Source organism: Copadichromis virginalis, linkage group LG17, assembly GCF_057382275.1.
Source record: "Copadichromis virginalis isolate Kocher_CV1m ecotype Utaka linkage group LG17, C_Virginalis_male_GT1.1, whole genome shotgun sequence".
Classification (NCBI taxonomy): domain Eukaryota; kingdom Metazoa; phylum Chordata; class Actinopteri; order Cichliformes; family Cichlidae; genus Copadichromis; species Copadichromis virginalis.
Window position 1 is genome coordinate 2630119 of NC_140634.1, and position 27380 is coordinate 2657498.

At 40.9% G+C, this 27380-nt stretch overlaps 1 protein-coding gene across 6 annotated transcripts in view; it reads left to right on the forward strand.

Annotated features, from left to right (window-relative positions):
- LOC146688747 (DENN domain-containing protein 5B-like) overlaps window positions 1-27380 on the forward strand; it is an 83534-nt gene that overhangs the window by 50316 nt on the left and 5838 nt on the right. For 2 of the 6 annotated variants that reach the window (XM_085436813.1, XM_085436817.1), the window contains 16 exons: window positions 5506-5693; window positions 10193-10768; window positions 11671-11902; window positions 16448-16598; window positions 17132-17222; window positions 19243-19374; window positions 21288-21440; window positions 21633-21711; window positions 21793-21874; window positions 22134-22262; window positions 22844-22965; window positions 23390-23535; window positions 24908-24949; window positions 25276-25394; window positions 26156-26343; window positions 26909-26991. In XM_085436813.1, coding sequence (XP_085292939.1) covers window positions 5506-5693; window positions 10193-10768; window positions 11671-11902; window positions 16448-16598; window positions 17132-17222; window positions 19243-19374; window positions 21288-21440; window positions 21633-21711; window positions 21793-21874; window positions 22134-22262; window positions 22844-22965; window positions 23390-23535; window positions 24908-24949; window positions 25276-25394; window positions 26156-26343; window positions 26909-26991 — 2513 coding nt within the window. Of the gene's footprint in view, window positions 1-5505; window positions 5694-10192; window positions 10769-11670; window positions 11903-16447; window positions 16599-17131; window positions 17223-17487; window positions 17599-19242; window positions 19375-21287; window positions 21441-21632; window positions 21712-21792; window positions 21875-22133; window positions 22263-22843; window positions 22966-23389; window positions 23536-24907; window positions 24950-25275; window positions 25395-26155; window positions 26344-26908; window positions 26992-27380 lie in introns of all 6 variants that reach the window. The other 4 variants (XM_085436815.1, XM_085436818.1, XM_085436819.1 and 1 more) reach the window with 3 other exon arrangements.

Genomic DNA, 27380 nt, shown 5'->3' on the forward strand with positions numbered 1-27380 from the left:
GGAGCTCGGAGCGGATGGTGCGCTCAGCTGACCGCACAACCCTCTGTAGAGCTCGTCTGTCCTGCATGGTGCTGTTCCCGAACCAGGTTAAGATGTTTCCCGCCAGGATGCTCTCTATGGTGCAGGAGTAAAAGTTCCTGAGCACCTTGGAGGGCAGTTGGAAGTCTCTCAAGCGTCTGAGGTGGTAGAGACGCTGTCGGGCCTTTTTCACCACGGTGTTGATGTGACAGGACCATGACAGGTCCTGCGTGATGTGAACTCCGAGGTATTTGAAGCTGTCCACTCTCTCCACTGGGCACTCGTTGATGACGGGGGTCTGGTAGTTCCTCTCCTGCTTAGTGCTGAAGTCCACTATCAGCTCCTTTGTCTTACTGACGTTTAGAAGGAGGTTGTTCCTCTGGCACCAGTTCTCCAGAACAGTTTGATAACAGAAAAGAAAACATACTGTTCCTGTTTTCTATACTTTGAAGCGGAGAAGCATTAGAAACTCGTAAAGTAAAAACTCAGATGAAAACAGAGAACACTGTAATGAGGCTTTATGTGCATATCACACTCAGATACACAGTGATCAGATTTCCCTGCTTCTAGGATTCCTTTCATTTATTATTGACAGCTGCAGTGAGACGCAGTGTGTGCGTTCCTCACTGTGTTAGAGTATTAGAGCCAAATGCAGAGAATCTAGTGTGTAGACTGAGATCATTATTTGTCCTACATTCCTCAGTCATACTCTTTTGCAGTTTCAGTGCAGCTTCAGCACTCTCTCTGCAGCTTGTTTATCTTCTGTGCATGATGAGTCATGCAAAAAGAAGCTGTTAGCTCATATACCAGACCTTCAACTCCAAATCAAAAAACGCCAGTTTTAAAGGCGGCATTCATAACAACCATCAGAAACTACCTCTAGGAGGTCCAGGTTCTCTGTAGGCACGTAGAAATCGCTCGTGTAAATAAATGAAGAGGAAAACCCTTTTTTAGTTTGTGAGTCACGTTTGATTAAATGGGATTCTGATAAATGTCGTAAGGAGTTATCTGTCCAGACAGAACAAACTCTGCTGAAAGAGGGACATTTAACTTCTCAACTTTGAGGCAAGCAATTGAAGTGGGCATCAATGAGAGTGACCAAAAACTCGACTCCCTCACTATAGATGTCAAAGTTGTCCCAGTGATCCTTTCTACATTTGTAAAATCTTGTCTGGTTCCATTGTTCTGGCATCTTAGTATTTAGTATTTAGTATTTATTTATTTATTGTCATTGTCAAGAACAATGAAATTGCGTTTGGGGCTTCCATACAACCCAAAAAAAAGAAGAAAATAATAAATACCCCTTAAAACCCAAGTGTACATATTTAACCCAGTGTGACTCCAATGCAATAAGACAATCCTTAGCAATAATGTTCGTAGAAATTCAGACAAAGACCTGAGAAACATGACAAAATACAACAATGCAACCCATTCAATATTATTGTACTGTGAGATATGATATCAGATATGATAGTTATCTATTTAAGAAAGAGGGGGGGGGGCAGGAGGGGGAAGAGAATAAAGATATGATGCACCAATGCAGACCAGTTCATTGCTATTAAGAAGTTGGATATGGTTATTGTCCGTGAGAGGGGGGCAGAGAGTTCAGGAGCCTCACAGCCTGTGGATACAGGCTGTTGGCCAGTCTGGATGTTCTGGCCTGTATAGACCTGTACCTTCTCCCTGAGGGCAGCAGATGGAAAAGGTGGCGCGCAGGGTGATGTTGGTCCCGCAGGATACTGTGCACCCTCCTCAGACAGCGAGTGGGGAAGATATTACTGATCTCTGGCAGACTTGTTCCAATAATTAATAATTCCAATTAATTCCAATAATAAAAATAATCTTCACTCTCTGGATCTGATCACGCACCTCACTGTGTATTGTTCTTAGTAAAGAAAAGGTTTTTCAACACATTTTAGTGTGAGCTTGTTAGTAAAGATGATTCTTGTGGCCCTTCCGAGTCACATTTATTCTGCAAAGGAGATTTGCTGCGAGAACGTGAGGTTTGCATTTAAAATGTTTGCATTACAAAAAAAATTATATTAAAGTGTCAAATGACATATATGATAAAACATTAATAGCTGCAAAGACGGTGTGCTTAACCGACTGAGTTAATGATGTCAGACTTTAACAAGCACTGAAGCTTTTGCTCCAAATTAAAGGCAAATAAAAACCTTTTCATCTGTGCAGTCATGAAGACACTATGACTGTGCATATGTCAACGTGATTTCCTTGTTTCAGCATGTTCTGAGGTTACCGTCAAAGTCAATTTAGGTCAACAAACTTTCTTACAGAATACAAATTCACGAGTGCAAATTCCAGAAAGACTGTGTGTTTAAGCTGCAGTTGAACTGCTACATTTAATGTTAGCTTAAGTTTAATATGCTTATAGGTACTTTTGTTTCTGCCACAAGTTTAAAATCAAGGATTTGAAATCATGAATTAGGCCGGTTTCTGCAATTACTTTCTTTGAAAATCCACAATAATACTCAATAATACAAACTGATTAAAAATGAGCATATTCCTCGTCTTTTTACATTCTGCACAGATTACACAAACACGAGTGATCAAAAAAAGTTGAGTAATTATGTGCGTACAGAAATATACCAACTTCATATGTAATGGCGCTGTAGGCAGGGAAACATGGAACAGTGCTACACGTTAATGAGCTGCTGTCCTGCCGTGTCGTTATTGATTGTGTTAATAATAAGCTAGCCGTTATTATTAAGCACTGTGGCATGGCGGTTAGCACTGTCGGCTCACAGCAAGAAGATCCTGAGTTCAATTCCACTATCAGGGGTCTTACTGTGTGAAGGTTGTGTGTCTCCACGTGCTCCAGCTTCCTCTCACAGTCCAAAGACATGCAGTTAGAGAACGGAAGGATTAGTCAAGATTCTTTATTCGTCACATGGAGTGAAAGTGTTTAATAATGTTCACATTCCTACTCAGAGTCTCTGACTTTGGCAACCACTCAAAGAAAGAAAAAAATGTGTAGATGCTAAAAAACTTCCAGCAGCAGAAGGTCGGTGGATCAATCACAGGCCAAAGATGGAACCACTGACCTCACTGGATGTTGATGGGACCACTGCAGGAGATTCACAGGTGTTTTGTAGATACACCTTAAGAATCTGTCTGCAGTTATTCTCTATATACAGAAATTGCTTGAACTGCTTAAAAAGCATCAGACAGAGCCAGGTGCCTGTGTGCACTAACACTGCACTGATGCAAATGTCATTTCCTGTCCTGACCTTCACAAGAACTGTTAGTCTGTTTGCTGTTTAAGGTGCATCGTATGCGTTTATCCAGAGCAGTCGGCCAGCGTTTTCACACAGTGTGATTAATCAGCGTGTTTGACTTGTCATGGGATGACAACTTGCTTCCTGACAGTAACAGCTGTTTACCACAGACTTGCTCACTTCTTGCCTTGTGAGACTGAGCTGCTGGTCTTTATCAGGCCCTAATGCACCGTTACAGTTTCACAATGACTTGACCTGTTTCGTCTTGTTTTTCAGTTCTATAACAACAACAGCAACCCTGAGCCCTGTCACTGCTGGGGCTTTCCAAAATATATCTGAAGGTGCCTCGAGTTAGCAAGTTTAAAGTCTGTCAGTGTGAGTAAAGGGAAGAGGAGGGAATTTATGAGATACTGCACCTCACCACTTAAGTCAGATTAGAACAGCAAGTGTTGATGACTAAAGTAGAACAGCTGAACTTGTTATTTTAAAGCTAAAGAGAGCAAATAGGATGAGACATGCTGCAACATTAAGAAACAGGAGTGTTTCTGTGAGATTTGCTTGCTGTGTTCCCCACACAAAGGAGAAACTTTGAACATGTACAGACATATGAAAAATATGCTCACACGCCTACAGGTAGGAGCTTCAAAACCTGGCTTGTCTCTTTCCCACAAAAACATTTATTAATTACTCAGATTTTCACTTTGAGAATGCGTCCTTATGCCTCATTCACCCCTAAATTTAACACTCGCCTCGGATGGATCGGAGAGCAACTTGGGGTTAATATTGCCAAAGGCAATCCCCGTCTGCAGACTGGAGCAGACGGGGATCAAACCACCAGTCTTCTGATTAGTAGTAGCTCAACTTCCTGAGCTACAGCCAACCTGTAAATCGTGCTTTGATTAAGTGCAGTTATTTTAGATTTGCATGAAAGGTAATCTTCATATATGTGTTATAATGCAGTTTAAAAAGTAGGCCCAAACCTGAGCACTGCGCCAACTTAGCCCCACATTTTACTCCGTACCATATGGCCCCGTATGCCAATAGTGCCCAGTACCATGATGTGTACGAGGGGCTTTGAATACCACGAGAGCTTTAACATACACAAGTGTCTGCTGTGGTAGCAGCTTTAGTAACTTCTAGCAACTCTGCCTGTGGAGGTTCTTAATGACGATGGGAAAAGTGTTTGGCCTCTTCCTGATTACTTCTTTTGGCATATTTGTCACAACTTTATGTTTTAGATCATCAAACAAATTTGAATCTTAAACAAAGCTTAAGTAAATACAAAATGCACTTTTTAAATAATGACTGAAAAAAGGCGATCCTGACCCACTTGATGCTGTTTGAAAAAGTAATTTCCTTGTAAACCTAATCAAGCCTTTGTGATAATTGGTCATGAGTCTTTAACATCAGTTGCCATTGCAGAATTGCAGAAGCTGGTTCCACAGAAGAGGGGCCTGGAAACTGAAGTGCTCCTAGCTGCCGTTCTTCTTCTTCTTTATTTAAGAATAGACTAGAATACGTGTCTATGCTGCCCCCTTTAGTTTCAGAACAATTGCACCCTTGGTTTGCTGCCTGTGGTATTTACCTTAGTAAAAAAAACATCAAGTACTATTGCAGATTCCAAAATTTGCCTTTGAGAGGAATCACACGTATTGGTTCTTTAAACATCACTAATTCTCCCAACACAAAAGAAAAAGACCTATTGCCTCACTTTTTGTTTGAGTGTGTGACATTTATTCTAACATGTATTTTACACACTTACCTAGAGCAGCTGTGCTTATAATTGTTTCCAAGTGTGTGTGTGTGTGTGTGTTTATATAGACATTTAAACACAATTGTAAATACATTCTGCTTCTAGAAACGGACGTTTTCCGATAAGTGAACCAGCTGTATCTCCGACACGCAGACTGTGGTTAAGACTTTGGAAACCTTCAGTGAAGGTGCACATACAGATCGGGAGATGCTGGCTGAGCCAGGGGGAGTGGACCATAGGAGAGGAGAGGATGATGAATTCATGAAACCTTAGTTATGTTTCCTCCAAGTGGACTTTTCACTCAGGCCATAATGATGAAATCTGATTGAACTGCTGCTGAACTCAGCCTGCAAGACACTGTAGCAGTGCTTGTGTGGTGTTTGGTGGAGCTTAGCGTGAATTTAGGATCATCAGAGTGCAATTTTACAACTGACATGAAACTACGTGTTGCTGTAATGCTCTTGTCTCACATCACACTTCTTTCTCTGTGTTTCTCAGACTACCAGCGGTTGATGACAGTGGCAGAGGGCATCACCACCCTCCTATTTCCCTTCCAGTGGCAGCATGTCTATGTTCCCATCCTGCCAGCCTCCCTCCTTCATTTCCTAGATGCACCTGTTCCCTACCTGATGGGCCTGCAGTCCAAAGAGGGCACTGACCGCTCCAAACTTGAGCTTCCTCAGGAGGTACAACATCAGCCTGGGTAGCGTTAATGCACAGACCAGCCACAACATTAAAACCAGCTGTATAATATTAATTACTATCGACCAGGAGTCCTACCAGGCAGGGTACCAGTGTTGGTGTCTATGGTCTGGCACAGGATGCTGGCCGCAGATCCTTTGAGTGCTGTAGGTGTATGGTGCTTCTGTCACTGGGCTTGATCAAGCTGTGGATTCATGAAACTGCATCAACAATGGTCAGAAGGCAGCCAAGTTTGTGAACGCCGTAACTCGAGAATGAAGGATTTTCATAGTTATGTCACAGGTGCATCTCCTAGAAATTTGGGACTAGTTTAAATCGGACTCTGGGTCAGGCAGAGGTGAAAAAGTACAGACGTTCTGTATTTAAGTAGAAGCGCAGATACTCCGGTAAATATCAAATTACTGAATCAAGAGGATGACTTCACACATGAGTACTGTCAGGGGTCAACGTGAGATACAGCATGTGCTGTGGCTCAGCACAGGGAAAAGAGTCACAGCTCACAGTCATTTCTAATGTGAGTTTCAGTAGATTTCCTTTGGTCTGCTGCTCTGTGTGGATTTACAAAACTGATTTCAACAAGATGTAAGCAGATGTTTCACAAGCTATAAGACAAAATGTCTTAAATTTGTCAGTTACTGAGCCGTCCTTACCTTTAAATCCAACCTCTCTTCTTCCTCTCCTGTCCTGTCTTTCTCATCTTTATTTCTGACTGAAGTTGTCTCTCACTCTTTCTCTGTGTTTGTTGATGTTTGTGCAGACATTGGATGCCCCTTAACCCTTTAAAGCCGGTCAGAGCAGCACGCTCCGTTTTGCGTAACTATTTTTAAATCCCTGTAGAACCTGAACCCTGTAAGCTAGCGCAATAATTTTTTTTGCATATGAAACCGGAGGAGTTGTACTTACATCTTATGCCATCAGCTTGTCCTCGGTCACGGTTTCCTTCCACATATAGCTTTGCAAAAACTGCATAAAAAGCGCTTGCAGGAACAAAAACATAATATTCCAGAAACAGGTTTTGCTGATCTGATCAGCTGTTCGTAACCTTCCCACATTGAAAAAGACGTCAACGCGAACGATCACATGTCCGCCATTTCCTGCCCAAAACCGGAAGTGACACCATTTTGCGGAAAATGTAGTTTTTTTTTTACTTGTAGGCCTTAAAAGCCTATACTGGTGTTTTTATAAGTCATGTTTGACTTTATGCTTTTCTGAATAGTTGCTGGGATGCTTAGAACTCGAATTGCACTGCTGGAAATAGTTTATTTTGATGCACCTGCTGTTTTCTTTGCAAATTTGCATCATAGGATTGTTTTTTGTTTTTCCTGCAGTATATAAAAATTGCTGTATCTCCAAAATAAAACTATGAAGACACTCAAAATAAATTTCCTGTTGTTGTAAACTATTTTTTGCAACTTTTTTGTATTTAAAGTTTTGAGGGATAAACCTCTTAAATTTCTCCAAGTAGAAATATATGTAAAAAAAAACAAAAACGATTTTCAATTTTTTTGTACTTTATTGCACTTTTTTGCAATTAATGTAATTACTATGGACTTAATGCATACATATTATTAAAATATGGGCTATAACAGTTGTATTGATGTATCGCAACTTGAAATGCTCCCAAAAATGGCACTACAGCATGTAAAAATATAAAGTAAGCTCTGGCGGATTTGGTTCTATAGTAGGTCTTAAAGGGTTAAAAAAACATTATTCTCTTTAAATAAACCTAGAGTAACAGGCATGTTTAAAATGTAGGGAGTAAAAGTTGTCAGAAGAAAAATACAGATACCTGAAAATTCTACATAAATACAGTAACGAAGTACTTTGTTATGTCCCACCTAAGAGGTCAGAGGTCAGGTTTTCTGAAACTCTAGTGAACACAAAACTCCAGAAAGATGTCACCTAGGATTTTTGCATTTACACCAGATCAGGATGTCATCTGTATTTTTATAAAAATGTTCCTTTTCGGAGCACCCAAACTGAAAAGCTTGTAACAGGAAATTGTAATAACATAGAACTTAATTTATAATTTCACATCTTCTAGTTTCTGTTCAGGTGTGTAGGTAACCTCCTTTAAGTCTAACCACACACACACACACACACACACACACACACACACACACACACACACACAAAACAAACACACACACACACACACACAAAACAAACACACTTGCACATTTAAATGAGCATGGCACACATTTTACTTATTAAACCAGAAAAAAACTGAATCAAACTTTATTAATAATGGTTCCGTTTGATCAAGTCTCTATAAGGACACAGCAGCCAGCTCAGCTGGATGAAATACAGTCTTTATGTTGTCTTTGTTCTGGATCTGCTATCTTTATCTTTGTATTTATTGTAGTTTTAGTTTATAAAAGCCTAACATGCAGTTTTAATGCTTTATAATGCTACAATGCTGTTCTTCTTTATTGGATGAGGTGATGTTTTTTTTAACTGTATCATCCCCTGCACTATATTCAATTCAATCCAATTTTATTTATATAGCATCAAATCACAACAAAAGTCGCCTCAAGGTGCTTCATAGGTACAGAGAAAAACCCAACAATCATATGACCCCCTTTGAGCAAGCACTTTGGCGACAGTGGGAAGGAAAAACTCCCTTTTAACAGGAAGAAACCTCCGGCAGAACCAGGCTCAGGGAGGGGCGGGGCCATCTGCTGTGATTGGTTGGGGTGAGAGAAGGAAGACAGGATAAAGACATGCTGTGGAAGAGAGACAGAGGTTAATAACAGATATGATTCAATGCAGAGAGGTCTGTTAACACATAGTGAGTGAGAAAGGTGACTGGAAAGGAAAAACCCAATGCATCATGGGAATCCCCCGGCAGTCTACATCTATTACAGTATAACTAAGGGAGGATTCAGGGTCACCTGGTCCAGCCCTAACTATATGCTTTAGCAAAAAGGAAAGTTTGAAGCCTAATCTTGAAAGTAGAGATAGTGTCTGTCTCCTGAATCCAAACTGGAAGCTGGTTCCACAGAAGAGGGGCCTGAAAACTGAAGGCTCTGCCTCCCATTCTACTTTTAAATACTCTAGGAACAACAAGTAGGCCTGCAGAGCGAGAGCGAAGTGCTATAGACATATAAATAAACTGATATGAAATAATTAAATGAAAAACAGTCAGTTTCCTTGTTATCGTTAAATTCACCTCAAGGCAGAGCCAGACAGGAGTAGTCTTTTATTGCTTTGTCACTTTTCAGCCTCAGTCAGACAGTGAGGAGGTGAATGTGTCCTGGATTTTAACCATTGTATAGTCCAGTGCTGGGTGGGTTACAGTTACTGTGTGTGTGTGTGTTTATGTGTTAGGGCATGATAAGGCTCTAACAAAGCAGAAAATCGATTCTTTCAGGCCTCTGGCTTTGCTCACACCCCCATCATCACCCTGGGTCGTTAATCTGGGACTTTACATATGGGTGTTAATTATCCAATTCAGTGCAGGATGCCTCTGTGCATCACCCACAGCTCCCTTCTAACTCTCCTCCTTATCCCCTCACAGGAGCCCCTGCATGAACAGTTTGTCCCTGTGTTTGCCTTTGAAGTGGATGTGACCTAGAAATGAAAAGCCACACAAAGAGTAGATGATGAGAGGGAGGAAAGTGTAGCCAGAGTTTGTCTTTTTCTAACCCTGTTTATTAAAAACGTGAGCATGAGAGATGTTTGGCTCTGTTACACTGTGCCTTTCTCTGCCTGCAAGTATAGCTATGAGAGGCCAGAGCCAAACGAACGTTTCTGTAAACTTAATTCAACAAGTTGGTTTTTGGTTGTGTCTGTATGCTTACAGTCTCATGGGCTCACGTGCCTTACTGCTATCTCACAGAACTCCACGTACATCTCACCTAATTTCGATGTCTGTTTTTACACTCATTCAATATTCTCACCCAAACCTTCTTTTACTTTGCTCAGTGAGATTTACTACATTTAGAAGTCAGCAAACAGGAATTGCACTTGGACATTCAATCAATTAACAACTAAGAAATTCCCCCAGCTGTGGTGTACGTCGGTCTGTTTGGCAACATTTTTATAGTCCTTGTAAAACGTTTTAAATTGAGAGGTCCTTTAGCAGTCTGTATTCTGTGATATGTAGAAGCTCATTTCTACATGTTTAGTGTTTCTAGAGGTTTTGCTTTAATCCCCCATGAGGCGTGATGCAAATTCCATCCTATCACATTTGGATTGGTGTCTGAATATATGCTGTTATTCCATTGGCCTATATTCTCGACACTCCATATCCCAACCCCCATCATACCTCCACCTCCTAAAAACGATCTGTCTTTACTAATCCTGCCTCCACCAGCTGTTTCTCCTGTCTGCAGTGCACAGAAGACACATCGATCCAATGTCTGCGGTGAACACATTTGAATTCACTTGTTGTGCCAACAGAAATGCACATCACAGAACTGAAACTTGCAGCATTAGAGTTTATTTCAGAGCCTAATAAAAACGTGTTTTCCTCTCACAGGCCAACCTGTGTTTTGTGGATATTGACAACCACTCCATCGAGCTTCCAGAGGACTTCCCTCAGTTCCCAAACAAGACCGAATTCATCCAGGAGCTCACTGAGGTGTTATTAAGCTTTGGCTTCTCTGCCAACACTGGCGCCCCGCCCCGGACCCGCTCCAGTCCTGGCAGCACCTCGTCCACCCCAGGAAGGGAACGCAAATCCGCCACCCTTCGACAGCTAGAGGACGATGGACGGAATGGGAATCTGGCAGGAGAGGAGTTAGTGGTGCTGGAGCTGCTGCAGGGAAATGCTACGCTGGAGAGACTGCAGGCACTGGCTAAACGCACTGGGGTGACTGTGGCACGTGTGGAAGCCCTGAGGGCTGGAGTCAAAGGTCAGCCCACCGACGGAGGAAACCAAACAGGAGGTGAAGAAGAGGAGCTAAGGAACGCCAAACTGAACGTTCAGCTGAGGGAGGTGTTCGCCAGCCGCTTCACTACCATGTTTGCAGACTATGAATCGTTTGTTATCCAGAGCGCTCCTGATCTGGAGTCCTGGCTCACCAACAGGGAGCAGATGCACAACTTTGACAAGGTGATCAAGGTTTTCTTTCCCGTTGTGCCTCAGTCAGAAATATGTTTGTAAAAAGGTCGTACCTTATTGGAAAACAAGTGTTGTACTCAACGTTTTCATGGTATTTGTAAAAGAGGCATTTTTCTTCTTACCAGTTCCTTTTTTTCCAAGTCCCAAGATGTTTTAGTTGTTATTGGACAGAAGTACAAAATGATATCAAAAGAACATGAGGCCAAAATAACAAACAAACCACAATATAACCAAGAAATAACTAAAAGAAACAGCAGCTTACCTCCCTAAAATGACATAAACAGGAGGAAACAGTTTCCAAATAAGTTGTAGTTCATCTCACTTGGTAGTGATTTAAAAAGCAAAAGAACAAATGGAAAGAAGGGCATATCTAAGGGAAGGACAGTGGATCATAAGAAAAGCCAGAGGATTTATCATGAATTAGCTGGAGATCATCCATAATTGGAAGAAATGATAGCGTAGTCTCTTTGGACTCTATTTTCTTTGTTCTGTTTATTTGTGAAACCTGTTAGTTCCTGTTACTGTTTCCTATTAAAGTATTTTATGTAAGAATGGACAGTATTTTAAACTGAAGAATCAGTCTGCATATTTTCAGTCAATGTTTAGTGCTGATTAGACTTATTTATTTCATTGTGTTGTTTTCCTTTCTGTTAAAATTCTATATTTACATTTTCCTGGCATTTGTGGTTTAAGGCTAGCTTTGTTTATTACAAACAAATTGTTGTCTGAAAGTGGGCTCTTTCTCCCTGTGCTTGCCGTAGGGGATTGTTTTATAGTTGAGGTTTTTCTATAATATTGTGCTGTCTTTACCTTAAAATCTAAAGTTACTAAAGATGCTATATAAATGACATTGAACTGCACAGTACTGAAAATACATATGCTCTTGTGAACAGGCTTCATTCCTGTCAGACCAGCCAGAGCCCTACCTTCCCTTTCTGTCTCACTTCATCGAGACACAGATGTTTGCCACCTTCATCGACAACAAGATCATGTCTCAGTGGGAGGAGAAGGAGCCTATGCTCCATGTCTTTGACACTCGTATTGACAAGGCACGCCTCTATAATATCCGTGCTCCCAGTCTCCGGTCGTCCTGCTACCAGAGGTGCTCCATCCTCAAAGAGTCTGGTAAGCTCAGATGGGGACGTGTGTGTGAGAGATTTATTTCTGTGTGAACATGGTTCAGATTGTTGGTTTGAGAAGCATGTGTTGTGAAAATGAAAATATTCCAGGCTAATTAACTTTCTCACTGAAGTGAAATAAGTCTTTTCAGTGCCTGCTTTCAGTGGAAGAGTTGTTATATGTAAGTAGTGTTTGCTCAGAGATTATGCAAAAATGTTGATACATTTCTTTATATTTTGCTTATGAAATGGGAATTAGCTCAGTGATTGATGCAAAGTTGCAGTTACCATGTAAACCATGTACAAACATAGATGGAAGATGTTTGTACAGCTCTTATCAAGTTTGAAAGCCAATCTTTATTCTTCATCACAGCTTGTTTTGGAATTTCTTTGAATATTCTTCAGGAATAGTCATCTAGACTCCTTGAAGGACATGCTACAGCTCTTCTTTGGATGTTGTGTGCCTGTTGTTACTTCTCTGTCAACATAATCCCATACTGCTTCAGTAATGCTGAGGTCTGTGATTGTTGTCATGCTGAAAAATGAAGTTGTTGTCTGTTAACCCTTTAAAGCCGGTCAGAGCGGGCACGCTCCGTTTTGCGTAACTATTTTTAAATCCCGGTAGCACTGCAACCACGTAAGCTAGCGCAATAATTTTTTTTGCATATGAAACCAGAGGAGTTGTACTTACATCTGATGCCATCAGCTTGTCCTCGGTCACGGTTTCCTTCCACATATAAAAACTGCATAAAAAGCGCTTGCAGCAACAAAAACATAATATTCCGGAAACACGCTTCGCCGATCCGATCAGCTGTTTGTAACACTTCCTACGTCCATCAGCGCGAACTATCGCATGTCCACCATGACCTGCCCGAAACCGGAAGTGACGTCATTTTGCGGAAATGTAGTTTTTTACCATCAGGGCCTTGTGAGCCTATACTGGTGTTTTTAAAAGTTATGTTTGAGTTTATGACTTTCTGTGTCGTTTCTGGGATGCTGAGGACTCATATTGCACTGCTGGAAATAGTTTATTTTGATGCACATGCTGTTTTGGGGTTTTTTTGCAAATTTGCATTATAATATTTATTTTCGTTTTTCCTGCAGTATATAAAAATTGGTGTATTTCAAAAATAAAACTATGAAGACACTCAAAATAAATTTCCTGTGGTGGGAAACTATTTTTGCAACTTTTTTGTATTTACAGTTTTGAGGGATAAACCTCTTAAATTTCTCTAAGTAGAAATATATGTTAAAAAAACAAAAACGAATTTAAATTTTTTTGTAGTTTATTGCACTTTTGCAATTTATGTAATTTCTATGCACTTAATGCATACATATTATTAAAATTTGGGCTATAATGGTTGTATTGATGTATAGCAACTTGAAATGCTCCCAAAAATGGCTCCACAGCATGTAAAAATAGAATATAAGCTCTGGCAGACTTGGTTCTATGGCAGGTCTTAAAGGGTTAAACACTGTCCAGATTGTGTGGTGGATAAAAATTTGACTGTACTTTGTCACTTTCATAATTCCATTTGTTTAGATAAGATCATCTTCACACTGGCTGAAATGCAGCCCTGCACCATGACAGAACCGCAACCACAGCATAGTTTGGCAAAGCGCAACATTTTCTTCCTGTTTCCATTAGAGATGGGCTGATCTGATATTACGTATCGGTATCGGTCCGATACTGACCTAAATTACTGGATCGGATATCGGAGGGAAATAAAAAATGTAATCGATCCATTAAATATCAAAAAAGCACCTCACAAAACTTGCGACATGGCGTAACTCGGCTCATAACCGTAGCACGTCGGAGCAGTGTGCATCACGTGATAGAGCGGCTGTGGCCTGTGAGACCTGTCGGCGGTCTGGTTGAGCATTTCATCTCCGAGGAAGTTATCTCAGACAGAAGTAAAGCAAGTGTGTAAGTTCATCTCTGTTTGTAAAGCATTCCCACGTTAAGCTTAACAACCGATATATGGAGCGACTGCCTCTCTCTCCCTCCCTCTCCTGTTGTTACTTTAATCCTGAAACTGATCACTGATCAGCTGATCGGCTTTTCTGTCGTGAGTCCGTCTCTCTTGTTTGTTTTTGGCCCACTTTGCACCAGAAAGAGGAAACCAGCGGCTGAACAACAGCAGCACGTTTAAGCTTGATCAGCTGTTGTTAGAATTTATTTATTATTACTTTCTACACCAGGATCTTTTTCTACGTAGCTGACGGCTGGTAACTGTGCAGGGGCGGATCTAGCAAAGTTTAGCCAGGGGGGCCGATAGGGCATGAACAGGGAAAAGGGGCACAAAGACATACTTTTCTTTCTTATTCTCATTTAAAATGTGTAGCTTTTAATAAATAATTATCTGAATCTTACATCCAAAGTTTTAATCTGATGTAAAATATACCCTAGTAAGCTATAGTACGTTTTCCTTTGGGAAGGTACCATCTGTGCAGTCTGCAATTCTGCAGAAGAAAGATGTTGAATCTATTTAATTATTCTTGGAAAATAATTTATTTCTGTGCATTTTTTTGTCACACTGCATCAAATTAAAGTTGATTACGTCGATTAAGCATCATGGGGTGGGGGGTGGTTCCTTATTTTTTATTTATTTATTTATTTTTGCTGGGAGTTTTAGAACCCTATTAGTTAGGTTGCTTACTCTTTAAAATACCAGAATAGGGAGGATGGAGCAGGTTTAAGTTTATTAGATTGATCAGTGTTGCTGAACTATGAAATATTTTGGGTGCAGTGTATTTTTTGCATACAGGTGTAACAGAATAGCTTTAGTGTTTGTTTTAAACTTGAGTATGAACTTATACAAAATGCAGCAAGATATTAAAAAAAACTGTTTTATTGATTAAAAAACACTATATCGGATTCATATCGGTATCGGTTGATATCCAAATTGATGATATTGGTATCGGACATAGAAAAGTGGTATCGTGCCATCTCTAGTTTCCATACTTCAGTTAATCCATGCACTGTCTCAGTGGAAGAATATTTGTTAAGAAGCCATTCTGAAGGGCAGGTCTTTGCTGGATTTCTTCCAGTTTCTTTAGGATATAATTTTGAGATGCTATTCATCTGCTGTGGGTCGTTTTTAGTCCTTTTGTCCCCCTCTCTAGTTTTTTTAAAAACACAACTAACAGCTCTTTGGGATCTTTTTGATGCTGCAAAAGACGATGTAATGCCTGTCAAACTGTGATTCAACTATAGAAATGAAAAATAAATTATGACTTTTTGCAAAGGCTAATGGTATCAAAGTCCTAAAGACACAAATTAAAATTGGTTCTTTGCTAAGTTACCCATTAATCTGTTGTCTATTCGTCATTGTCAGACAGTTTTAAAGTGCATTACCTCCGTAGTAGCTTTTTGAATCCTATCAGGCACCTGTTTAAAAAACTGTCTTGAGGCAAAGTTTCTCCCCCTTTATGACCATTTAAAACATATAAACTCATTATTAACAATTGCAAAGAATAATAACCTGGCCTTGTCTGGAATTTCGCAACATTTAGAAGACAATAAGGAGTAGTCTCTATCAGACCAGTTGTTGCTTCTAGAAATAATCCCCTTGGATGAAGTGTGGGCTGGTGCCTTGGTAGCATGCTAAAAATGCAGGACATGACACAAGAATTAGAAAAAAAGCAGGGAGCACAATGTTCTGACAGTGTTGGTGTTCTTCTGGTTTCCTGCCAGTTCTCATGATCATTGCTGAGATCGACAACAGTGGCTTATAACTCTTCACATGTCAGCTCAAGATAACGCTGTTTGTACGAGTGAGCTGCCGTGGCTCAGTGTGTTCAGTGATTCTGACTTCCATGCACTAATAGGCCAGTCCATGTGAACTGCAGTTGCCAAGGGTGACTTCATTTGCAATGGTCTGCATACTTAATTATGCAGACAATGGACAGGCCTTTCCTCTGCCTGCCTCCCTCCAGTGCCTCCACTCAGAGAACACGCCACCTGCTCTCTGAGGACTTCAGTCAGAGACAAACGCAGTATAACCACATGACAGATGAAGATGGAGTGTGTTTGCAGTCGCTGCTGTTGATGATGTTTAATCTTTAGAAGGATCAACAAGTAAGAGTCAGTCAGACCAGGTCTCTATAGAGAATGAACCACAACGTCATACATCATGCTGTGATTTAATATATAAACAGCCTGTTTTGAAGTACAGCCTAGAAGTGACACAGAATAGAACAAACAGGAAGCTGAGTCACTCTTTGCAGCAAAACTTATCTGTGAAGGACGGCGACATATCACTCAATGTCTTACATCTTAATTGCAGTTTTTTTTCCAGTGGGGGGTGTGTGTGTGTGTGTGTGTGTGTGTGTGTGTGTGTGTGTGTGTGTGTGTGTGTGTGTGTGTGTGTGTTCAGATAAGATGCGATCTAGATGGTGGAATCAGTAATCACATAAATCCATATGCATGCCTGCAGCGTTTAAATCTGAAATTACCTTCAGTAATGTGACACCTACTGGAATTCTCCAAATGCCATGATGGTTTCACGTCCTTACAGCGTTGTCTGAATCTGTACCGTCTTTTGTTTAGCTCAGGCCATTGAGCAGCGGCTGATGAAGACTGACCACACGGCCATCCACCCACACCTGCTGGACATGAAGATCGGTCAGGGGAAGTACGAGCAGGGGTTCTTCCCCAAACTGCAGACCGAAGTGCTCAACACAGGACCGAGCAATAACAAGTGAGTCAGCCTCCACTGTGGACAGATTTCACAGACGACAGCAGAAGCTTCAGGCTGTCTTTGTCAGAATACTCCAGTACAGTTTGAATGTAGGTTCAGCAGAGATTGGTTAGATCAGGTTACACACATACAACTGAAAGCCCAGCTAGATGCACTCAGATCCTATTTCCTTTTCTCCATTTTATTCGTGTGGCATTCCATAATCAGTGATACATAACAAGCAAAACTTCAAAAATGTTGACAAATCTGTTTGCACTGCTGAAAAATCTTTATAGAATAGTTTAATAGGATTGTTTTAAGCTGCTCGTAATAATATCATCAATGTTAAAATGCAGTTCAAATCAAAGAGAAAGTAAAACATAAAAAACTGTTGTGAATTAACTGCTTTACTGTTAAAGGCAAATGTTTTTGTTACCTTAAATCTTAAAGTAACTTTATACAACTGATGTACTTTCTTCTCCCTTCAGTTTGACTCACAGGAGCACAGATAGTTAAAGGCTATGCAGTATATTCACAGCGTGTTTGTTCTGCAGGTGGTGTCACAAGGCAACAACAGCTCAGCGCAGAAAAGATCGCCACAGACAACAAACGGAACATCTAACCCTTGATAATGACCTGAAAGAGGTGAAAAACCATCCTTCTGACTGCTCCCTGGTCTCCACTGTTCTCTAACTCTCTCATCTTTATTTTCTGCTTATTGTTTTGTTCTGTTGTGTAACTACATTTATGTTTCCTTCTGTTTGAGCTTTCTTTGTTTGGTTTATGTTATGTTTATGCTACCTTCACTGTCTTCTTATGTTCCATTCTTTTGGCTCTGTCGTCTTCTATCTGGCTGTGTGTCCTGTTCCGGTCCGTCTGGGGTCGGGTTGTACCGCTCTTCCTCCTCGAGCAGGTGGAGGGCTGCCTGGTCCTACAGAATTCCATGGCATTTTGGGAGTGGGACAATGCATCCCCTCCTCCTGTCAAACCACCTAAAAAATCTGCTTCTGCTTCCTGCCTGGTATGTGCAGGAGATGCTTGTGTTTTGGATTCCCTCTCATAGCCTCCACCCTCACTTCCACCTACTTTTCCGAGGTTCCCACATTCTCTAAGGCACAATTCCTTGCTGAATACTAAAAAATATAAAATTCTAAAGGAAAACAAGAATAAAACAAGCAAAATACAATCTTTTTGCAGATCTGAGGGGTGTTTAGGCTCGGTGAGCTGCACAGTTAGCAAAGGCATATCTTCCAATTCTTTGTTTTGAATGTGCAGCAGTCAAAAATCCAGAGAGATTCACTTTTAAGGTACCGCAAGTAAATTTTTAGGTCCTTCAAGAGGAAAAAAGTTGCACTCATATGTAATTGTGTGTTTCAAAAAATTTACATTCTCATAAACTTGTGAGTGAATCCATCAGAAATATATTGGACCTGGCACCGAGTTATGGAAACCACCATGTTGCCCTCCTGTCTTGAACACAGCGGTCGAGATTCACCTAAATGCGTGTTATCGTTTCATGTATGTGTATGTATGTAGCTACTATGTATGTATGTATGTCATCCTCTTCTGTCTTACCTGAAGCCTCGTCTCCTGACTGAAGTCCGGGCAATAACACAAAAACGTGCATAAACAAGCTTGTTTTTTCTTCATATTGTTGCAATTTGTCACTGTGAGTAGATGAAGATGTGACCATCCCATATCCAGACAGTTATAGCCATTACACCAGTATACCAATGTTAGGCCTCAGTGTCATAAAAAGTCCCATCAGTTTCACTGATGCCATCTAACAGCAGCTAACAATGGCAAAAACAGCAGCTCTTACCAACAGAAACATTTATGACATCTTCAAAAACCTGCCTCAGACAGACTTGAGCTGCACTGACTCATCAACACATGTCGGACTCTTCCACAAAGTTGTACAGCCTCCTTCAGAGTAAATACACATGCAGGCGTATTGACAGCTGAGGGGAACAGCAGAGTGACACCCTACGTTCACTACAGCAGCCTGAGTTGTTTGTCCTACAGCAGACACCATAGCTAGAATTTTCCTCTTAAACTGGGATGGTAAAAAAAAAAACAGAATTAATTTAACTGCAATCTCCTGACATCTAGTGGTTAAGATTTTAGACACTGAACCTTTAATTTGAAAAAAAAAAAAGGACATCAAATACATCATTGACAGTATTTCCAGCTATTTCCATGTCATGTTCTGCTTTGAACACTTTAAATGTGAAACAGCAGCAGTGGGAAATCTTCTGTTTGTGAGAACAGTGATGTAAGAGCATGGATTTCTCATTTCTGCGAAGCACTCAGAGCTCATTATAGGAAACATTTTGAATTTGGTATGCCATGCTCCAGACTGAGTGATACTTCCTGCCAACACAGCCTTTCTTTTTACTCGCCTCCTGTGTCACACCCTTTAACTTAACTCACTTAAGTTCCTCGAAGTGTCTCACATGAACAAAATTACCATTAACAGTCACAGAACTACTAGAACAGGTTATTAACAGTGTATAAGGAAGGCACGTATTTGTGAGATTGTGCCAGGAGTGAGGATGCTTACCTCAACCTCTAATACGTGTTAACTGCAAACATTCATACAAAAGAATGACACTTTCAGTGCCTGTTATTTAAATCTCACTAAATATCTTCGTCTGCACTTCAGAAGTACATGCAGGAGGCCCGCAGCCTCGGGAAGAATCTGCGACAGCCTAAACTCTCCGACCTGTCGCCTGCCGTGATCGCCCAGACCAACTGGAAGTTTGTGGAAGGGTTGCTCAAGGAGTGTCGCATGAAGGTGAAACAGAACCCCAGCAATGCTTCTGCACTTGGAAATGACCCATGATTCTTGATTCTTGCATGCACTCATTCGCTGTCCTTCATTTACAGAAGTTATTACTGAAAACTGTAAATATATATACAGTTTATACTTCTCAGTTAAAGGGTTACTCTTTTAAACTTAATTATTGACATTTTGCATAAGTGTTTCCAGTTCATTACAGATTTTCTGATGCTTGTTTTAATCAGCTATCATGACCATAGTATTAAATTGCTGCTTATTACACATAAACTGCCACAGGAGTTTCCTGGTAGTCATTACTATTCTTTAAGTTTGTTTCCAAGGGTTTTTACCTGGTTATTAATATGTTATTAAATAGAAACGGGCAGTTTTGCATTTTGCAGCTCTGTTTCCTGTTTATAAACTACCATGGTGAATGAGTGGTAATAACTGTGAAATTACCACATTATTGCGTTCTATCAAAATGACTCCTGTAATGTTTAACGATGAACTGCAGTGTGTCGCATAGAGTACCTCCAAATCCATACTAGAGATGGACCGATCCGATATTACTTATCGGTATCGGTCCGATACTGACCTAAATTACTGGATCGGATATCGGAGGGAAATAAAAAATGTAATCGATCCATCAAATATCAAAAAAGCACCTCAAAAAACTTGCGACATGGCGTAACTCGGCTCATAACCGTAGCACGTCGGAGCAGTATGCGTCACGTGATAGAGCGGCTGTGGCGTGTGAGACCTGTCGGTGGTCTGGTTGAGCATTTGGAGCCTCGCTACCAAACGAGCATTTTATCTCAGAGAAAGTTATCCCAGAGAGAAGTAAAGCAAGTGTGTAAGTTCATCTCTGAATGTTTGTAAAGCATTCCAGCGTTAAGCTTGACAACCGATATATGGAGCGACTGCCTCTCCCTCTCTCTCCTGCTGCCACTTCAATCAATGATCAGCTGATCGGCTTTTCCGTCGTGAGTCCGTCTCTCTTGTTTGTTTTTGGCCCACTTTGCACCAGAAAGAGGAAACCAGCGGCTGAACAACAGCAGCACGTTTAAGCTTGATCAGCTGTTGTTAATGTATTTAATATTACTTTCTACTCGAGGATCTTTTTCTACGCAGCTGACGGCTGTAACTGTGCAGGGGCGGATCTAGCAAAGTTTAGCCAGGGGGGCCGAGAGGGCATGAACAGGGAAAAGGGGGCACAAAGACATACTTTTGTTTCTTATTCTCATTTAAAATGTCGAGCTTTTAATAAATAATTATCCGAATCTTACACCCAAAGTTTTAATTTGATGTAAAATGAATAGAAGTCCATTACTGTATATAGTAACTGTTAAGTCTAATATACCCTAGTAAGCTGTAGCACTTTTTCCTTTGGGAAGGTACCATCTGTGCAGTCTGCAATTCTGTAGAAGAAAGATGTTGAATCTATTTAATTATTGTGGAAAAATAATTGATTTCTGTGCATTTATTTTCACACTGCATCGAATTAAAGTTGATTACGTCGATTAAGCATCATGAGGTGGAGCGTGAGGGGTGGTTCCCTATTTATAGTGTTTTTTTTATTGATTAAAAAACACACTATATCGGATTCGTATCGGCCGATATCCAAATTTATCGGTATATCAATATCGGTATCGGACATAACAAAGTGGTATCGTGCCATCTCTAACCCATACACATAAAAAGTTCCTCAACTATGACACAAATTCTCCACAATACAAAGCAAGGCTCTTCTACTCCAGTTTTCCCATTTAGCCATCATAAGAAATGATGAAGAGGCACGTCCATCCACAGAATGCAGTGGTTTTTAATATAACTGGAGGGTAGGTTACATGGATGTGTCATATGCCTTGGATTTTAAGTATGTTCATAATATATCACAGTGATTCCTCTAATTGTATGTGGGTGTGTAGACCAAGCGTATGCTGGTGGAGAAGATGGGCCGCGAGGCGGTGGAGCTGGGTCATGGCGAGGCCAGCATCACTGGATTAGAGGAGAACACTCTGATCGCCAGTCTGTGTGACCTGCTAGAGAGAATCTGGAGCCACGGGCTGCAGGTCAAACAGGTCAGCACACACACTGAAGTAAAGATATATACAGTGCTGCACAAATGTTAGGTTTCTTCAACACGCTATAGATGTTGAGGTTCCTCCCTCTGTGTCTGTGTATAATGTGATGCCTCATCCATCGGTGCAATAACTGCTGTTATGTGTGTCATTTCTGTCCTCGGCTCTCTCATGCTGATCGTGATGTTTCAGGGGAAGTCTGCTCTGTGGTCTCATCTGCTGCACTATCAGGCCCGGGAGGAGATGCTGGCGCAGCAGGCTGACTCACCAGGTAACATACACGAACACACATGCAGTCGAAAGCCTCAGTCACATGTTAAAGCATCAACAAAAAATCCATCTCTCCTTGTAGCGCCTCGCTTTCTTGAGAGGAGGAAGTCTGATAGTTCCATAGCGATGCCTTCTCTGCGTGTGTCTCTCATTCAGGATATGAGGTATGACTTTGTTGTCCTTTGCACTGTCCAAGCCTCTTCTACAACAGGTAGACTAGAGTAACACTGTTTAGGTGTTCCTGTTAGTATTAAACATCATATTATATACAGTATACTCGCTGCACGTACTGTAAACAAGTAGTTTGTATGTCCGTGTTGGTGCATCTGTGAAAATGTATAAAATCTGTAAGTGAAGTTAAAGTAAATAACTTTTCCTTCATCTTAAAACCACAGCGTTATTCTTCTTCTCCGTCTGTCCCAGGCATATCCAGAGTATGTCAGAGATCAAGACGGACGTTGGCCGAGCCAGAGCCTGGATTCGCCTGTCCCTGGAAAAGAAGCTGCTCTCTCAGCATCTCAAACAGTTGCTGTCGCGACAAGCCTTAACCAAGTAAGCATTTTGGTGACTGAATCCCACCTTCATATTTACATGTCGTGCACTATTAAACATACATTTTGCAGTCGTTTTCACAGTAAGGGTTTGCATACAGTTAAAACACATGACACAAAGTTGTAGAAAACCCTCCGTTTTATACAATGTGGGAGAAAGTGGCTCTTTTTTGTGTGGCTTGATCATGCCACAGGGGGCAGCAGTGAGCACCCTGAGCCACACCAGTGCAGCACTGGGAGTATTTTTCTGCTGTATTCATTTACAGGAGGTAAAAGGTCCATCTGGCCAAATGACATTCCCACTTGACTTCCACACATCCATTTCTGAGTGAAGTATAACTGTAAGCTTCCCTGCACGCCTCCATTTTGCCCCTTCAAACAAAACAGAAGCGTTTCAGTTCATTGCTAGTTTCATGGTCGGGCTCTCTAATTGTTAGTCTAGAAAGATAACGTTTTATTTTGTTGTTTAGTTATTAAGGGTGCAAAAACTGTCAAACTAAAAAGACTTTTGACATGGATGTTGATGAGGAGAGATGTGATGTACTTCGCTGTATCTGAACCTGACTTGACTGACCGCCACAGGAAGCTGTACAAACGTTACGCCTTCCTGCGCTGTGAGGAGGAGAAGGAGCAGTTCCTCTTCCATTTGCTCTCTCTCAATGCTGTTGACTACTTCTGCTTCACCAGTGTCTTCACCACCATCAGTGAGTTTTCCATCAGCTACACATAACCTCTGACCTCTGGCCACCCACAGCAATGCTTTTCTTGAACAAAAGAAACGTTTTAAGACGAGAAGCTTTAGGTGATTGGAAACAGCAAATTATGCTGTTAAATATGTCACATATCAATGTGTATTTTTATGAACTGTATATATACACTCACACATATAAACGTATATTGGAACTGAAATTGTGTGTCAGCAGCATTTCTATGAAAAGAGGTCGTGTTGTTGTTTATAATGAGGTCGTGTTGTTTATAATGGCATGACATCAAACTCCTGGAAAGCCCTTCAGCCCTCCTGCACCACCTACTGAAGCCTTACAGTAAAAATGTCAGTTACTTTATTCATAGAGCTACGGATCAATAGCTGACTGTGAAATTGTGAGGCTTTTTTTGTCTTTTTTGCAGTGATCCCATACAGAGTCGTCATCATCCCCATCAAGAAGCTGAGCAACGCTATGACCACATCCAACCCCTGGGTGTGCGTCTCAGGGGAACTGGGAGACTCGGGCATCATGCAGATCCCCAAGAACGTATTAGAAATGACCTTTGATGTGAGTACTGTGACCTTTGACCTCCCACAAGTTGATCATGCTGTCAGCCACTCTGATGTTGTGTGCAGGCATTGAGTTTGTGTTTTCTATGTTTCACTCCTTGTCACTGTTTGTCAAACATCACATGGTGCACTGCAGCTTATTTAAAGCCACAGTAATCAAAAATCAGTGTTTCTTAAAGGTGCTGTAAAGAGAATAGTTCATCCCAGAAGTCTCGGGACAAGGCTCCAAAACATGAAGTGATATGTAAAATGCTTCTTGCTTTGGCTTCAGCATTTCTTGAATAGGCAATATTGGACTGGAGAGTTAGTTCCCATAACTTCTGTTGAATTTCTCCTGCTCTGTGTCCACGTTGCACGAGTTTTGCAGTTTTAAGAACTAAGGTTGGGCGAGTGGATGAATGCATCGACCATCGACGATAGGCCGAGCCTTTCGCCGATCATTTTTACAAGAGCCATTCATTTATTCGCCCATGAGTAAGTTTGCTAATAATTTTGGTTGAACCCAGTAGAAGGAGCCAATGGAAAAAAAAAATAACACTGTTTTAACGGCACTGCCTTCCATCTGCAGGCACATGCAGCCTCCTCAGAGTGCGCCCAAATTCAGCCATTCATTTCCTCAAACTCATGTTAAAAAAAACAAAAACTTTATTATATTATTTACATTTTAAAAACCCACAATGGAGGGAGGGAAACAAAGAAACTGGCTTCTTTTCCCCATTGTAACTGTGTTTACAGGTCGTTCCAGTGTTTATCCGTCTTACACACCCGACCAAACAACAAATACAAAATGAAACACAAAAGTAAGTTAAAAATAAAAATGTCTCCTCCAGCTAACAGAAAAATAAATCTTTGATGTAACGTTAAGTCTTTTGTGCGATTTGGTGCATCTTAAATAAATGAATAATCCAAAAAGTAGCTATAATAACTCTGAAACAAACAAGAAAAGAAAGTAAAATATTCGCTGCAAACAAAACGTATAAATTCACAAAAAAGTCGCCTGCGCGAGTTTATCGCCCATCCTGACTAAGAAGCATTTAAAGCTGCTGTTTTAGTTCTAAAAGTGAACCAGTTGTGGTGAATTTCAGCAGCATCTGCCATCACATTCACAGCAGTCTACTTCCTAAGCCCTAAACAATTCTCCTTTTACCTCAAGAAATTTTCCATCAAGCAAGATCGATTATGAAGTGATGTAGGTCATGTGAAGACTGCCCTCTAGTTGCACTTCTATGCAGTGCACTCCAATAAATCAATTTTGTTTTACAGTGTCAAATCATGCAAGTAGGATTTCTGTGAGCCAAGCCTAGTTTGCATGCATGAGTGAGTTTTATTGTCCTTCTTTGTGTCTTAACGTATGTTTCCATCTCCCTCAGTCTGCTTTCAGGCCTCACACGCACATCTCTGCCATATTCAAGGTTAGACAAAGCCCTTGCTCTACAGCTCCATCTCCCACCATCAAGCGTATCCCTTTGAAATGCTTGCTTTTCTTTTCTGTGTTTGACTTGCTCAAAGTTGCTCCTTTACCCTGCGTACATGAGTGCTGACTGAAGTTGTGCTCTGTGTGTCTTTGCTGGAGCTATTAGGAAAATATGCTGAAGGAAATGTAAAAAATAAATAAAAAGTAAAACGTTTGTGCCCAAATAACTGAATTAACCAGAGACAGACAAGTATATCATGCACAGTAATGAAAGAGAGTAGGATCTGATATTGTATTGATTAACTAGTTGCTCTCTGTGTTCAGTGTCAGAACCTGGGGAAGCTCACCACGGTGCAGCTGGGTCACGATAATGCCGGCCTCCTGGCTAAATGGTTGGTGGACTGTGTGATGGTGCGGAACGAGATCACAGGACACACCTACAGGCGAGTAGAGGACCTGTCTTTGTTCTGTTGTTGTTACTCATTTAGTAAACTTCCCTCACATGCTTTTCTGTGCAGCCAAATTAGATTGTTGTAGACCTCAGACAACATTACGACCAATAAGAGTGCAGCTAGCAGCCGATAACCGTCCTGTCATGAGTGTAACTGCTGGCGCACGCGTGTCACACTCTGGGCATTTAATAGTTTGCTGTTTCTCGGCAGTTTTGATGAATTTAAAATGAAAATTAATAAAGTGTTTTTTCTTGTTAGTGAGTTAAAAAAGGCATATTCATTCAGCATTATATTATATTATAGAGACATTTGTTAAATTAACTGGAATGTGTGGCTCACTGACAATATTGGAGGTCAATTTTGTTTGTATAACCCAATCGGAGAAAATATTAAATTGTTTGTTTCTGATAACGTCAAAAAGCAGACAAGAAAAGAAACAAGACACTGAAAAATACAAAATATAAAACATACGAAAGACAAAGAGAGAAGATCAGAGCGGAGACGTGTGGAGAAAGAACAAACCGATATACGGATGGAAAACGCGTAGATTTCGCCCGCCTGTGTGTCTGAACCACATTTAGTACATCACCCTCTGATGCACACCAAGTGCTAGTTAGTAGGAACCATTCTGCGTGTTTGTTGATAGCAAGTCAAATATAAAATATCTCCCCTGGAAATCAGAAGAACAAATAGAAAGATGCCAACAGATGTAGAGCGTTGATGTGTAACCTCAGCACCTTGTTGTCCATCAGGTTCCCCTGCGGTCGATGGCTCGGTAAGGGTGTGGATGACGGCAGCCTGGAAAGGGTCCTAATCGGGGAATTAGTGTTGCCCAGCGGAGAGGATGATTCTGCAAGGGCCTGCCGTACACCCCCGCTACAGCGTTCACCTTCCCAGGGCAGACGCATCAGCATCACATCGCTCACCGGACGAGATACCAGTCAGTAACTGTCAGCGTTCTCACACAACAGGAAATCTCTAATACTGAGAATGAAATGTTTTCATTTCCTGACAGGTTTTGCCGCACTTTCTGATATTTGAAGTGCAGGATTTTAAATAGATTTTATCCACAGTAGGAACAAAAGATGGTCTGTGTGCAATTACTCAGTCATCCACTACCTCACTAAACACTTTCAGGCTCTATCGATGTTTTCGTTATTTTAGAGCTTTTATGTGCAATGAATCTCATAATATCATCAAAATAAGACTGCCAGGCTTCCATTAAATGCTTTTTTAAAAACCCTTTCTGCAGTAGTTTTTTGGAAACTTTAAGGCATATCAACTTCTATAATAATAATGATAATCTCTTTATTAAGCTGCCAGGAACTCAATTATATGGGTAATTCTTAAAGTGTGGTTTAAAGCTCAGACTTCCATTGCAGCTCAAAAATGCAGCGTTTCCAGGAAGGATGGTAGCTACAGACATTAGCTGTTGCTACCTCAGGCTGTCAGGGTTCAGAGGTCTGTAGCAGTCTGTACTGATGCAGATGTTTTCCCCATTCTAGAGCTGAATTCAGCACAAATCCAAGAGGGGATTGGGGAGGCAGTGAACAACATCATCAAACACTTCCACAAACCAGAGAAAGAGGTCAGTGACTTTCAGCACTCTGAAATCCTTTTCTAATGAGTGCGTGCCTTATAGCTTAACTACTGCTATGCTGTCTGTGAATTCTGAGTAGTGTGGGTTCTGTTTTCCTGTTTCCATCAGGGAGTGCATTCATTATGTGTCCATAAGTAAAGTTGTGCTTTGACCATAGAAAGTCTGAAAGAGTGATGATCTTTCAAGTTGTAGTCATTTCTCTTCAGTGACAGTCTGTCACAGCACATTGTTGAATCGAATTTTAGAGGTACTCCAACGTTCATGGGAATAGTGTAATTAGCAAAAAGTGTTAAGCCACTTAGATGACAGGGTGCCAAGTTACCTGCCCACACAAGCAAGCTTCGTTACATGTGTGTACTAAGTAACAGACAAAGTAA